This window comes from Bipolaris sorokiniana (genome assembly GCF_000338995.1).
Source record: "Bipolaris sorokiniana ND90Pr unplaced genomic scaffold COCSAscaffold_5, whole genome shotgun sequence".
Classification (NCBI taxonomy): Eukaryota; Fungi; Ascomycota; class Dothideomycetes; order Pleosporales; family Pleosporaceae; genus Bipolaris; species Bipolaris sorokiniana.
This window is the reverse complement of record NW_006911899.1, coordinates 276,551-289,168: the sequence shown is the minus strand read 5'-3', so window position 1 is coordinate 289,168 and position 12,618 is coordinate 276,551. Positions and strand designations below refer to the sequence as shown.

At 51.1% G+C, this 12,618-nt stretch overlaps 6 protein-coding genes across 6 annotated transcripts; 2 read left to right on the top strand and 4 right to left on the bottom strand.

Annotated features, from left to right (window-relative positions):
- Positions 1–479: 479 nt before the first annotated feature.
- On the bottom strand, positions 480–1,331 carry COCSADRAFT_35440 (uncharacterized protein). Its single transcript, XM_007700121.1, has 4 exons — positions 1,228–1,331; positions 1,129–1,158; positions 940–990; positions 480–869 (listed from the first exon to the last, which is right to left on the bottom strand). Exons 1-4 carry the CDS (start codon positions 1,262–1,264, stop codon positions 808–810), a joined length of 180 nt encoding a protein of 59 aa, XP_007698311.1. The 5' UTR covers positions 1,265–1,331; the 3' UTR covers positions 480–807.
- Positions 1,332–1,422: 91 nt separating this feature from the next.
- Positions 1,423–2,240, top strand: COCSADRAFT_189203 (uncharacterized protein). The gene is made up of 2 exons (XM_007700355.1): positions 1,423–1,632; positions 1,693–2,240. Exons 1-2 carry the CDS (start codon positions 1,501–1,503, stop codon positions 2,086–2,088), a joined length of 528 nt encoding a protein of 175 aa, XP_007698545.1. The 5' UTR covers positions 1,423–1,500; the 3' UTR covers positions 2,089–2,240.
- A 166-nt stretch (positions 2,241–2,406) lies between these two features.
- COCSADRAFT_35437 (uncharacterized protein) lies at positions 2,407–3,526 on the top strand. The gene is made up of 5 exons (XM_007700120.1): positions 2,407–2,606; positions 2,696–2,718; positions 2,787–3,006; positions 3,059–3,148; positions 3,198–3,526. The coding sequence occupies exons 1-5, from the start codon at positions 2,475–2,477 to the stop codon at positions 3,228–3,230; spliced, it is 498 nt and encodes a 165-aa protein (XP_007698310.1). The 5' UTR covers positions 2,407–2,474; the 3' UTR covers positions 3,231–3,526.
- An 875-nt stretch (positions 3,527–4,401) lies between these two features.
- Positions 4,402–6,626, bottom strand: COCSADRAFT_35436 (uncharacterized protein). The gene is made up of 3 exons (XM_007700119.1): positions 6,473–6,626; positions 5,928–6,394; positions 4,402–5,876 (listed from the first exon to the last, which is right to left on the bottom strand). Exons 1-3 carry the CDS (start codon positions 6,519–6,521, stop codon positions 4,581–4,583), a joined length of 1,812 nt encoding a protein of 603 aa, XP_007698309.1. The 5' UTR covers positions 6,522–6,626; the 3' UTR covers positions 4,402–4,580.
- A 2,275-nt stretch (positions 6,627–8,901) lies between these two features.
- Positions 8,902–10,210, bottom strand: COCSADRAFT_87173 (uncharacterized protein; the record flags this gene model as incomplete). The annotated part of the gene is made up of 3 exons (XM_007700354.1): positions 8,902–9,551; positions 9,604–9,969; positions 10,018–10,210. The coding sequence occupies 3 exons, from the start codon at positions 10,208–10,210 to the stop codon at positions 8,902–8,904; spliced, it is 1,209 nt and encodes a 402-aa protein (XP_007698544.1).
- Positions 10,211–10,812: 602 nt separating this feature from the next.
- Positions 10,813–12,438, bottom strand: COCSADRAFT_35433 (uncharacterized protein). The gene is made up of 5 exons (XM_007700118.1): positions 12,223–12,438; positions 12,112–12,169; positions 11,931–12,009; positions 11,255–11,880; positions 10,813–11,204 (listed from the first exon to the last, which is right to left on the bottom strand). Exons 1-5 carry the CDS (start codon positions 12,286–12,288, stop codon positions 11,092–11,094), a joined length of 942 nt encoding a protein of 313 aa, XP_007698308.1. The 5' UTR covers positions 12,289–12,438; the 3' UTR covers positions 10,813–11,091.
- Positions 12,439–12,618: the final 180 nt, after the last annotated feature.

The window sequence follows — 12,618 nt, the reverse complement described above, 5'->3', positions numbered from 1 at the left end:
TACAAACGTCAGCGCTCCACAGCTACGCCCTATGCCACACCATACTTGCTTTCACCCTCATGTACCTTAGCCCTGGGGGCCAGGGCACGTACATATGTACCTACATACGTGTGCTGTACTCTACCGCTTGACTCTTCGGCGCCATTTTGTGCTTTGACCAGCCCTCTTCGTACCCCGACACAGCTATCGGCGAGGTGCATTTGCCTTACAACCAAGAAAAATGCTCTTGACAGATTATCGCCTGCCTGCCTGCTCGTCACATTCGACAGCATAACAAAATCTTTGACGTCCCCCCATGTTTGCCAGACAAGTTCTACACAGTACACAGCAATCCAAGGCATCACGCGTACCTTGCATGGTCACCGATGCTGCCCAAGTGCTTGGACCTCTACTAGCACAAACGCATGCAATGCCATCTCAGTGTTGCCCCAGCAATCGCCCTCGCATCGATCCGGGCCTCTGACCATGCGCACCAGATCCAGTAATACGTTATTTCATTTTGATAGGATCGTCTGGCCAATCGTCGTAAATCATGTCAAGGTCTGCACACGAGAATGACGTTTTCAAGGGTTTGAGCACAACATGCTTTTCTCAGACGGAATCTGACCTATTCTGAGCACACTGAAATCTATAATCAAGACAGACAAGGCTCTAGCTGTTGGTTTGACCAGTATTGATTTGGCAAAATCTACATGGCTGTCTCAGTGCGACATTTCCATCCTTTTCCCATTTCTGCGGTTATTGTACACTGCATCTGATAACATCCATATGCTCAAACCCCGCTTTCCACGTCATGGAATTTGTAGCTTAGTGGTTCGCTGACTGGTTCTTGACGGCGGGGTTTCGCGGGTCGTTCTTGTACTCGTCGGCTGGGTTGTGTCAGTTTGCGAACTTGGAAACTGGTGGGCCAATTTAGCCACCAATACGTAGACTACGCACCCTGGGACATGGCGTTCGCGGCAGAGTTGACACCGTAGAGGATGACAAGACCTGGTGGTTTCTGTTAGTCCAGCACTCCCCACAGTCATCCCTTCATTCGTTCTTCCGTGCCCTCCAACATCCCCCAAATTCATCTCTTTTGCTTTCATAAAATTTCATCGCATATGTGCATCGAATTCCGCAACGTACCAGAGACGTAGAAAGGCCACATGGGCTTGGCTGTAATTCCCTAGTTAGCAGTCGTTCGAGCTCCACCATTGACTGTCAGCGCCATCCACGGAGACGTACCAATTTGCGCCGGGAATTTCCTTCCGAGAAGAGGCATTTTGACGTGTGGTGGAGGGGCAATGGATTGATTGGCAGTTGCGATGAGGATGGGCGGTGGTGATGTTGAGCTCCGGTCGTTCGGCTTGCAGAACTTCGATATGCTTGGCATCGGCGCGCGTAAAGACCGACCCGTAAACACCATGTACACCAAGGGCGCAACAACCCCGCGACAGACGACTCCGCCAGCGATCTGGAACCCTGTACCTTTACGCTACCAGAGAAACGGCCGTAGTCATGGCCTCTCCATTAGAAGGATGTGTAGCCTCGCTACGCAGTAGTATGCAACTACTGGATTCGTCCATTAACATATTGGACGACGGCGTCAGCGACCTTCCTCGGCTGGAAAAAGTACTGCAAACAACACGAGTACGTAAACTATACTCCATAGCCTTTTTGGTGCCTCGACGAGACTAACATGTTTCATAGCACTTTGAACTCATTTCCGAGTCGGACCTTCAAACGGCGCAAGCAGGACTCCTCTCGGAAATACGCCCAGAAATCGACAATCTTCTCAAGCGTGTAGAGAACTACGTAGACAAACTCGAGCGTCGCGAACAAGCCCTCATAGCTAAATGTGACCTGAATGACGGACGACTTGGACGTGACAGCAATGGCGGTTCGGGATCCAGGCCAGCGAGCAGGAGTACGCAGAGAAATGGAGGCAAGGCTATCAGTGCGCAACAGGAGTTACGATTTAAGGCATTAAAAGCAAAGAAAGACAGACTCAGTTATGCGGTGGAGACGCTCGAGCTTCAGGCGAAGCAACGAGAGAGGCAGCTGAGGATGAGTATGGCAGCGCCACAGCAACTATATGATGACTGAGCCCATCTGGGCTCTTTCATATTATGTTGAGTGGGTGGTCATGTAGCATGCGGATGCAAGGGAACAGCATCATTGTGTTTGGATGGGCGTTTTGCAATTGAGATACCCCTGGCGCATATATATGACATACAATCCAAATACCGTCGTCCGAGACCTTTAGAAAAACCACATCAGTGATTCTGCCTTGTTAATCCTACCCTTTGTTGCTGATCTCTTGTACAACTTGAAATGGTGGGGAGCATACATACTTACAGCCAGCGATAATGCGCTAGCCTTTTTGACGGTGCATCATCGGCTAATTCCGAGAAGCGCAGAACTCGGCTTCGCAGAAACACCACCAGCTCCGGTAGACCAGCCATTGCATCTTCCCCACAACTCCGTCCATCATGAGCGCCCTCCGTATCGCCAGAGCCGCCCTCCGTGCAAGGCCCGCTGCCATCGCCCGCCCCATCCAGCGAAGAGGCTACGCCGAGGTCGCCAACGACAAGATCAAGCTCTCTCTAGCTCTCCCGCATCAGGTACGCACCACCACCGCCCATGCGTCATTGCGAATGTGCCGGCGAATCCATGTGCACTCGAGAAACAAGGGCTAACAATTGGTTTCTAGTCGATCTACAAGTCCCAGGATGTGTACGTTCTGCAATCCCGACCGATACCGCAAAACGATTACGCGATTACTGACTTGGGTCTCCGTGCAGTGTCCAGGTCAACCTCCCCGCAGAGACAGGTGAGATGGGTGTTTTGGCCAACCACGTTGCCTCTATCGAGCAGCTGAAGCCCGGTCTGGTTGAGATCATCGAGGAGCAGGGCGGCAACAAGCAGTTCTTCCTGTCTGGCGGTTTCGCCGTTGTGCAGCCCAACTCTGTTCTTAGCATCAATGCCGTTGAGGGCTACCCCCTCGAGGACTTCAGCGCCGAGGTATGGATGAACACATAAGAAGACCAGCGATTTCCGGCTGATGTGAAAACAGGCCGTCAGGAACCAGATTGCAGAAGCACAGAAGATTGCCAGCGGAAACGGCAGCGAGGCTGACATTGCCGAGGCCAAGATTGAGCTCGAGGTATGTTTTTTGTGAGTTTTACCAAAGAGAAGGTACTGACATGTTGAAGGTTCTTGAGAGCCTACAGGCTGCGCTCAAGTAAATGTGTAAACAGCGGCCCTAGAGCACGGCAAGGGTGGTATGTATAGTAACTGGCGCTGCGTGCTTTCCACGCACAAAGGATAGAAGGAACTTCAACGAAACAACCACAACATTCCAACTTCTTACAATTCTGCTCTTGGTTCATATTACTCCTCTGCCTGTACGTGTGTACTTACATTTGCGCACAGCCCTTTATGACAATTTTTCTTGCTCGTCACTCATTAGCCTGTTCCATTGAGTCTCTCCCCTTGCCCCGGTGAATCTCTACCACGGCAATCTAAATTGTCTAAATGGCACCACTCACTAGCCAGTATAGTGATACACATCATTTGGGAACTTGACATACTCATGAGCTTTGATTAACACATGCAACTCTACATGTTGTATAATCAATGCATGAATATGCAAGTGCACTTTTTCCGACTAGCTGAAAATAAAACAATGTCAATTTCAATCTCCTAACCAAACAATCTAGTTAGAGAAGCCAAAAGCAACCACAACCAATGTTTTCTCCCACTAACCTTATCGACTCACCAGCATTGAGTAATCTTCCGCTATGTGATAAGCTACTCCATGAAAACTTTCAGTATTCCGTCTTCCTATCAAACCAGCACTCGACATGCCCAAGATTTCTCCACCAAATCCAACATTCTTTATCCTCAAACAACCAGCAATTCCGCTGAACCCTTTCACCAACATGCCAATATCTCAAATCCGTCCCTTCAATTCTCAAGAAACTACACATATGTACCCCCCCCCCATGGAAGGAAGTGTTACAAAAGATACTATCGCTCCTACCCCCCCACTCGTCCTGGTTACCTAAAAGCAGTATAAGACTGAGCGCCCTTGTGCCCTGTTATGATGATTAGAGTCACAGCTCCCCCCCACCCTTCTAAAGTGCAAATAGTCATAATTAGAAACGGAGTAAATCTAGGGAATTTAACGAGAAATAATTACATATTGCACAAGTGTCGATGGATATGTTTGGAAGAATGCTTCAATAATGTTGAACTTGACAGTTCTGAATAATCTCTCTTCTAGGACTATAAAGTGAGGAAGAGGGGGAGGAAGGTAAGGAAAAATGAGAAATGAGGATTAGAAGTGACTGAAAGTATTTAGGTTCAGATCCGCCTTTGATTGCAATACTTGAAGCCCTGATGTTTGCTTGACAAGCGTGGGTTCTGACATGCATTATTTTATTCGACGGTACAGAACAACGGATACGGTCTAAAACAACACCATCGCTTAGAAATGATATACTAATCAGCCCATGAATAAGAAAATCCTAATAATTTCAGGGACACCATTCACATTGAATAAAAAAAATTTATTTGCAAAAGACAACAACAATCTACCTCACATCCATACCCTGCAAGCCCATGGCCTCCTTTGTAGCATCTACCTTCTCTGCCTCGCCCTTCTCCCTCAGCGCCACCTTCTCCACCTCATCAAACGACTTGAGTGCTTCGCCATACTGCTCAAACACGCCCTTCCTGTAGCCCTCGCAGATTTTCTTGACGAAGCCTTCCTCATTCCACCTCGCCTCGAGGAAGTCTTCAAACTTCTCTGTTGGTGATGATCGCTGCACACCCCACGCGGCTTTGTAGGCGGCACCGAGGGCGCAGGCATTGCCTCCGATCTCGAGCTTGTAGACGCCGTCGGAGCCGCCGAGAACCTGACCGGCGAGTTCGGCGATGGCGGGGTTCACAGCGCCGCCGCCGACCATGTAGATGCGGCGGGGTTGAGCAGGGAGGTTACCTTGTGGGGAAACGAGCGATTGCGAACGGAGGCGAAGCGAGAGAAATTGTGACTCGAGGATTGCGCGGGCATCAGCCTGGGGGATCGGCCATGTCTTATCTTCCGTTTTGCCTTGGGCGGCTTCTGGGGCTACTGGCGACAGCTGGCTGTCCTTGGCGAGGAAACGCCATGTGCCCGCCTTTACGTTTGGTACAATTTCAGGGCGAGGGAAGAAGAGACCTAGGCGCATGGGGTCGGAAGGCTGTGCTTGGCCTAGAGCGGGCGTGGTGAGAGCCGTCTCGTTGAACTTGTCCCAGGACTTGTCTGACACGCCAGAGGCTTTGTTGATTGCATCGCGGATATGCTCACGGGCTAGACCACCGTTCTTGTAGCACAACATGAACATGTAGAGTCCAGCAGTTGTGGGGTGGTTCATGAAATGGTACGCAGGATCGGGTCTGTACTGTGGCGTAGACATGAGGAAGGTTGTCGATGTGCCGAGCGATACAATGGCGTCTGAAGCACGGAGAGGAAGAGCGAGAATTGTCGACGGGTTGTCGCCTGTGAAAGCAATGACTTGTGCTGATGATGGGAACCCGAAGCGCTTGCTGAAGTATGGTGAGACGGTACCGAAGCTGGAACCACCATCTTCATAAACCTTGCCCAATTTCTGCTTGAGTTCGTCGAGACCTCCGCTTCCTCCAGCTGTGAGCGCGACCAAGTCCTCATGCCAACGTCCATTCTTAATGTCCCAAAGGTTCGCACCAGTCACATCCGAGATGTCCATCGGGGCCACCTTGCCCAAGAAGATGGACGCGAGGAACGAGGATACGAGAGAGATGCGAGCAGTCTCTTTGTAAGCCTGGGGGTATTTTTCCCTGAAACGGAAGATCTGAGGGCCGCTGAAGCGCTGTTGGAGAGGTTAATAGGAAGTCATAGAATAAGACCTCGTGATGCTTACGTGGTGAGCGCTGCTTCCAGTGGCCAAAGCCAGGTTCCTTGGGTCTCCTAGAGTCTTGTCAAAGGCCTCGCACTGCTTTTGTGTGCTCGCATCCTGCCAGTTGGGGCTGAATGGATGGCTGAAAGCACCCTTTCTCTCTCCTTTGGCACCACCCTCCAACTGCTCAATCAGTGTCTTTCCAGAATCAAGACTGCTCAGCAGGGTCTCTGCATCATGGCTCCAGAAGACAGTACCATGCTGCATACCAGCACCAGAGATACCCTGAATCTTTGAAAAGTCTGCGCCCTGCTCCTTCAAGCGTTGCAGCACCAGCTCGATGGCTTCAAGCCAAAGAGCAACTGGTGCGAATACTTCGCCCTCATCTGGATTTGTGAGGACACCCTTTTCAATGCCGTATTTGGAAAGGTCTGCATCAAAGTCGACCTTGGCCTCGTGAATAAGTTTGAGGTCAGAACCGACGATGATTCCTAGAAAGCGGACGATTGCGTTAACCTAAATGCAAATGTGGTGGTGGGGTAGCTCTCGCGGGGTAAAAAGTAACCCACCTTTGAGCTGCTGGGTGCTCAGGTCGAAGCCCAAAAACTGGTCAGCCATGGTCGGAGTGTGTGGGGTGTGTGTTAAGCTGCAATGGCGGAACTTGTGGTGTTATGACTTCACCGGGCATTGCTAAATTAGCCGTCGAGTCTCGTTGGTGTTGAGAGACCCTCTTCATATCCCGCGGTACATCACACTTACATACCTTTTTGCCGATGTGGGGCGCGCCTAGTGCCGGCTAGGTGTAGCTTGCAACTTAAGTACTCCATTTCGGCGTTTGTATTGTAGCCGCCCAATAGTAAGCTACTGGTAGGTAGAATCAGGTATAGTTTTTTTGCGGAAAGCAACCAATACCTAGTTTTCTCATTGTAGGTTTAGTGGCGACTCTTTTTCATCATATGATAGTGGTATGGTCGCTACTAAGACTGTCACAAGCTCTCATTGCTCAGAACCCCTGCTTGAAATCAGTTTAAGTGTTAAGTTTATCTAGGCTACAATATCAAAGCCGACATGTATATATAATATCAGATGTTTTTCTGCTTTGTCCTACCTTGACGGTTCTTTTGACCGAAGACCTATGAGTCGACTCAGCCGAATCGGTTACTTGGTTGCTAGGCCCGGGCCCTTCCTCAGACGAAGACAACCCGCTTATCCGTTTACTTTTCGTAAGCATGACCTACTTTCCCATGATTATTTTAATTTGCCAGAACTTAATGTACGGCTACTCCAATTTCTACAGCATGCAGCAGAATTCGTATTTTTTACTCCACTGGTCCACTGACAACACTGGTCGTTGTTTTATTGTCCAGTGATACAGCACTGTTGAAACACGTATAAACACATAAGTTTAACATCCTACTACCTCAGTCCCAGTTCGGCAACCTGTTCGTACCCCGTCAAGGAATCCGCATCCATCTGTATACGGTCACCCCTGTCCTCCAACTTCATCACCGCTGTCAACCATTTGAAACACTATCGTATAACTCAAAAATCCCCATTAGTCTTAGTATCAGTCTCGCTTGTGGATCTTCCATACACATCTCCCCGCCCCAGAATGTCTATTCTAAGCCCTCGTATTTATTCCAACCCCTGCCGAACAACCCTAGATAAAAGAACTGGCTAGATGCCGCCAAGGTGCGGAATACAGAAGCCAGCAAATCATCAGCTGGCATATCCAGAACAAACTCAAGGATACGGCAAGATAGAGCGCAAACGCTGATACATGTTGCAAAAGGTATCGTAGATCCTTGCTAACTACCTCACCCACCAGCATCAACAATGCTTGTCCCATCCATTCGATACATCACGAGAGTCTCAGCGCACCTGGACAGAAAGAGTGAGAGAAAGGACCGACGGATGGCTAGTCGTAGTATATAAAAGACATGAAATATCTGTCTTGTAACCAATATCAACATCTCCCACTCTCATCATGACCACTGAATCATCATCTCCCCTAAACACAAATCTCACTACCACCAACCAAACAACCAGCCCCTCAAAATGAAATTATCCCTCCTCCTCCTCAGCGCCATCGCCTTCACCGGTGCCGCCTACGTACGTCCTTTCCTCCTTTCCTCCCACCACGCCAAAAAAAACTCTAACACCCTGCAGGAAGCCGTCTACCAATGCGGTGGCCCGGGCACATCCGCAACATCAAGCTGCTGCACTTCAGAACGCGGCCGATTTGCAGGAAGTACCTGCACGCTTGCTGGCGATGTTGGGTCGGTGCTCGTTAGTTGGGTGACATGCTGCAAGGGTAAGGGGCAAGAGGATAAGACGAAATGTAGTTAGTCAAGAGTAGAAGGGTTATTCAACTACTGAGGAATAGGTACGGTGTAGGTTGCTCTGGGAAATGAATATATGGTACGTATATATGACTTTTGGCGAAGATTGATTTGTAGTATGCGAGTGAATACCAAACGTGTACGTGTATGCATCTACTAATTGCTCCTTGGATCCCAGCTTCCGCTGTAATATCTGTGGCTTTTATTGACTATCTATAGTACTGTAATCGTGTATACCAGTAGCACCAGCGACAGCGGTGAATCTACAGTTCAGTACATACCATGCGGATACCCAAAAGACCCACATTAAACGGGAGAGCTAAAACACATTTACCGGCGGTGCCTGCAGGACTTGCATATCTCCACTGACGCGCTATTGGCGGCGGATAAATTGCAGTCGGCCATCCCCCGTTGCTTACTGCTACGTGCTCTCTTTCAGACGCCGATGGGTACTTAGAAGAGGACAGTTGTTCGCGCGATAGGTCGTGGCCTAGAACAATGGGGACCAGTCACGGGGAATGCCGGATTTGGATGGATTCAATACATAGTAGTCTATATACGTCCAAGTGCCAAATGGCCTGATATATACCGCCGGGTAGTCTTGGTATGCCCAACTCCAGAACGCCCAGTCATACATGTCTAGAAGTGTATCCAACTCATTTCCTTCGCCTTGCACCGTCGGTTGTAGTGTTGTACTCATGATCATGGCTGTGATCATGCTCATGTGCGTGGTCGTGCTTTGCTTCTGATTCTGAGCCTGGCGATATAGTGGTGTCTCCTGGTATAAACTCATCCAAGAAGTCTGGTTCCTTTGCTGTATTGCTCACGAACCGGACGCGAACCTTCTTCACTCCCCGTACTTGAGCGCCCACCTGTTCTCGGACAGTGTCCTCCACTCTACGTGTCTGCTCGACCGTCCATGCGCCAGCTACGCCGAGTTCAATATCCATGAGGTAGTTCTGACCCGCTTTGACACCTTGGATTGCCCGTACATTTACTGGCTCGGCTGTGGTTGTGATGCTCTCGAGAGCTTTGGTTGCTGCCTTTCGGACATTGTCCTTCATCTCCTGATCCACTCCCACATCGGCCAATTCCAACAGTGCTTGCTTAGTGTTGCCCCAACCTGCTTGGACGACCATGAGAGAGATGACCAGTCCACCAACAGGGTCAAGCCATTGTGCGTTGTTGAAAACATTTGAGCCGGCAATCAGAAGAAGGGCGACAAAGGCTGTGAGAGAGTCGACGCGGTGATGGTAAGCATTGGAAGCGAGGACAGTAGACTTGCGCTCTTCAGCGATTTTGAGTGCTGTGAAAAATGTCAGCGCATTGGCCTAGGTAGTGTCGCGTGCGTTGCTTACTCGCTCGGTATAGCCATTCCTTGATCACAATTGAGCCAGCAGCGAGCCAGATGGCGTTGATATTTGGGCCCATACTCTCAATGCCATGATGGTGATGGTGATGGTGTGGTAGCAGACCCCAGTGTTCCGCGACTTCGGCAGCGCCGGGGAAGAATTGCTGACAGAGGGCGATGAGGGCGGTCCAGCCCATGAAGAAGCCTCCACCGAGTAGAATGCCGCTGACTCCCAGCGACCCCAAGCTCTCGACCTTTCCGTATCCACTGGGAAAGCGACTTGTGGGCGGCTTGAGGGACCAGCCGACGGTTGCGAGCGTCATAATGTCGCTAACGAGGTCGGTAAGGCTGTGAATGGCGTCGGCCACGAGTGCTGGGCAATGTTAGTACGGGTGATGTGGACTGCATGTGTACTCCTTACCCTGGCTATTGAAGACGTATCCGCCAAAGCCCTTGCTGATGGCCATGCCCAGGTTGACATAGAGGCCGACTCTGGTAATGCGCACACCAGCATCACTCTTGTTCTTGGACAGCAGAAAGGTGTTGTCGTGGTGATGGTGGTGGTGCAGGTGCGAGTGGCCAGCATGTGAATGCGAGTGCGTTGAGGCCGTCATGGTGGGAAGGGAGAGGTGGAGTGTACGATGTCTGGCGGAGGACGGTGGGAGCAAAGGGAATAGGAGGCCCTGTGCGGCTGGCGTCTTCGTGTGGGTGCAGTGGACACGCGCCTTTGGCCTAGACAGCGGCGGCGACGAGTAAGCGTAACGTGAGAGGGCGTGCGGTCGCAATGAGGCATGTGTCGAGTACTCGGGGTGAGCACTATACATGGCTTGGGGTGAGGGCCTGACAGCGCGTCCATGGTTAAAGACACGCATGCCGTATCCATCTCTGCTGACGGTACGGAGTAACATGGGCCGTGGTGGCAGCGGAGGCGCCTCGTGCTTGTGCGGGAGTGCCAAATGCTATGCGGCTGCTCTCTCCAAGCCGATTTTGCGCCTCTTCTGCGGTTGGCTGCTGGTCCCGGTCTTGTTCCTGGTCCATCACCACAACGCCTTGTGCGTCAATTGCCGCAATTGTGGGGCGACCCATGCCGTCTCGACATGTTCGACTCTACATACCACGACTGTGTATTACAGTACATATGTTAAGCAAGATGTCCACTGCCAGTAAGTACGTCCCCGCTCGCTGAAACGCACTCTCACAATGGCCAATTCAATTGACATACACATGGCATTATTATACGTACCAGTACTAACCCGTCGTCATTCCTGCAGGGACATGGGCCTGAGTAGTTTTCGCGGTGCAAACGTGCCACCAAAGACACGTATTAGCATATGTACATACATACACTGTATGTACCTACGGATGTATGTACATGTGCATCCAAGTACATGCGTGTGCACCTAGTGCTACCCATCCGCTATTCGAAACAATTCTCCCGCGGTTCCATCGCCCCGCCAGCTTGCCCACCATCGTCTTCAAAAGCTCCGACTGCGCATCATAGCCTTGGCTTTGCGCCATCCACTCCGGCTGCGTCCGTGCACCGGGCCAGGATCCAGTTCACCACGTCGTCCAGGAACGCTTCTTTATCAGGACTAGGTTCCTCATGTACTGGCAATGTCAGTGTGCCGTCTGCCTTTCGGTTGCGAGGGTATACGTACGGCGATGGTAATGCCCAGGATATGACTTGAACTCCTTGTCCTTGACTTGCAAGGCATCGAATAGTCGCTTCGACGCCGCGTGGCTAGTGATGCCGTCCTTGTCCCCATGCCCAATCCAAATTCTCGTCACGCCACCTTCTCCAGCATTGTCGGGAATTACAATCTTTCCGCTGGATAGAGCATTGGTTCGATCGAGCAGCCCTGCGAGGCCTTCGAAAGTGCCTGTGTCATGGCAAAGCGGATCCTCCTCAAATCGCTTGCAGACCGCTGGGTCGCGTGAGATGAGTTTCGACTCCAGCTTGTTGACCATCTGGCGTTTGCCCACCACTTTCCCAGCCAGCCTGCCAAAGAAAACAGTAACGGCAGACGGCTTAGATTTGGGGTCAAAGTCAACAAAGGGTGACTCTAGGACATAGCCACGAATGTGCTTGCGGACCTCGTCAGGGCCATGGGCCGCATAGCACAGCGTCTGGCCTCCGCCCATCGAATGGCCCATCATAAAAAGGGGCGCTGGGCTGGGAGTGCTAATTACTGTCTTGATGAAGGAAGTGATGTCGTCAAGGACCTGCTCAGTTGGACCCGTGTCGCCTCGCTCAGACGGCTTCGACACGGATTGGCCCCATCCTCTGCACTGGCTTTAAAGACGTACTCAAAAATAGTGTGGACGCGTACGCACCTCTGGTCAAAGGTATAGACCTCGATGCCTTTGGCAGCGAGTCCGGGGAAAAAGTCGGCATAAGTGTTTACTTTGCTGCCTGTCAGAGGTCGGTCTTGTACCAATAGGCCCGTATAGCCTCACCGTGCTACCCATCATCTGTCAATACTGCCGTGGACGTTATCTCAAGGGTGACCATTACAACGTACATCTGAAAAGCCATGGATAAAAACAAGTCTTGCCTTGGGGGGCCCGTCGGTCTGTTCAATAGATTAATGCCGATCACTATGGCGCAGGCTCCACTGTACACTACCCTGAAGGTCTTGGTGAACAACTTCTTGCCATCGGCGAGAGTATGCGTGCCCTCCTCGACAGACATGGCGGCTGGATGCGGGTGGAGTCGGGGCAAACAGGCAAGGCAGAGAGGCCAATGTATAGGAGGTGTAGTTGGGATCTGCGTGGAAAAGGACTATTGGGGGCGCTGGGCGATGGCTAGCAATTGGAGCTGCGCTGCGTTGTTGTCATGGCCCCGAAAGTCAGCCGCTGCGCCCGGATGCGTCATAGCTCCGGGTGCCATCATGTCTGGCGCCCGTCAGCCACTCGGCCGCAATGGATGACCTACTATACTATACGCACCCAAAAGGCCGCCCAACAGGTCGAATTGCTAGCCATGGGTTGGTATAGCCCAGCATATACGGCTATAATTAGT

Bases quoted from the DNA above. Each gene is read 5' to 3' on its own strand.
- COCSADRAFT_35440 (XM_007700121.1), bottom strand. From the start codon at position 1,264: ATGCCTCTTCTCGGAAGGAAATTCCCGGCGCAAATTG. The intron at 1,159-1,227 runs GTACGTCTCCGT...AGGGAATTACAG, and splicing joins GAAATTCCCGGCGCAAATTG to CCAAGCCCATGTGGCCTTTC. The intron at 870-939 runs GTGCGTAGTCTA...GACACAACCCAG, and splicing joins CGCGAACGCCATGTCCCAGG to CCGACGAGTACAAGAACGAC.
- COCSADRAFT_35437 (XM_007700120.1), top strand. From the start codon at position 2,475: ATGAGCGCCCTCCGTATCGCCAGAGCCGCCCTCCGTGCAAGGCCCGCT. The intron at 2,607-2,695 runs GTACGCACCACC...ATTGGTTTCTAG, and splicing joins CTCTAGCTCTCCCGCATCAG to TCGATCTACAAGTCCCAGGA. The intron at 3,007-3,058 runs GTATGGATGAAC...ATGTGAAAACAG, and splicing joins TCGAGGACTTCAGCGCCGAG to GCCGTCAGGAACCAGATTGC.
- COCSADRAFT_35433 (XM_007700118.1), bottom strand. From the start codon at position 12,288: ATGTCTGTCGAGGAGGGCACGCATACTCTCGCCGATGGCAAGAAGTTG. The intron at 11,881-11,930 runs GTGCGTACGCGT...AAGCCAGTGCAG, and splicing joins GTCTATACCTTTGACCAGAG to AGGATGGGGCCAATCCGTGT. The intron at 11,205-11,254 runs GTACGTATACCC...TGACATTGCCAG, and splicing joins TCCTGGGCATTACCATCGCC to TACATGAGGAACCTAGTCCT.
- COCSADRAFT_189203 (XM_007700355.1), top strand. From the start codon at position 1,501: ATGGCCTCTCCATTAGAAGGATGTGTAGCCTCGCTACGCAGTAGTATG. The intron at 1,633-1,692 runs GTACGTAAACTA...CATGTTTCATAG, and splicing joins AAGTACTGCAAACAACACGA to CACTTTGAACTCATTTCCGA.
- COCSADRAFT_35436 (XM_007700119.1), bottom strand. From the start codon at position 6,521: ATGGCTGACCAGTTTTTGGGCTTCGACCTGAGCACCCAGCAGCTCAAA. The intron at 6,395-6,472 runs GTGGGTTACTTT...TCCGCTTTCTAG, and splicing joins GAGCACCCAGCAGCTCAAAG to GAATCATCGTCGGTTCTGAC. The intron at 5,877-5,927 runs GTAAGCATCACG...CCTCTCCAACAG, and splicing joins CTGGAAGCAGCGCTCACCAC to CGCTTCAGCGGCCCTCAGAT.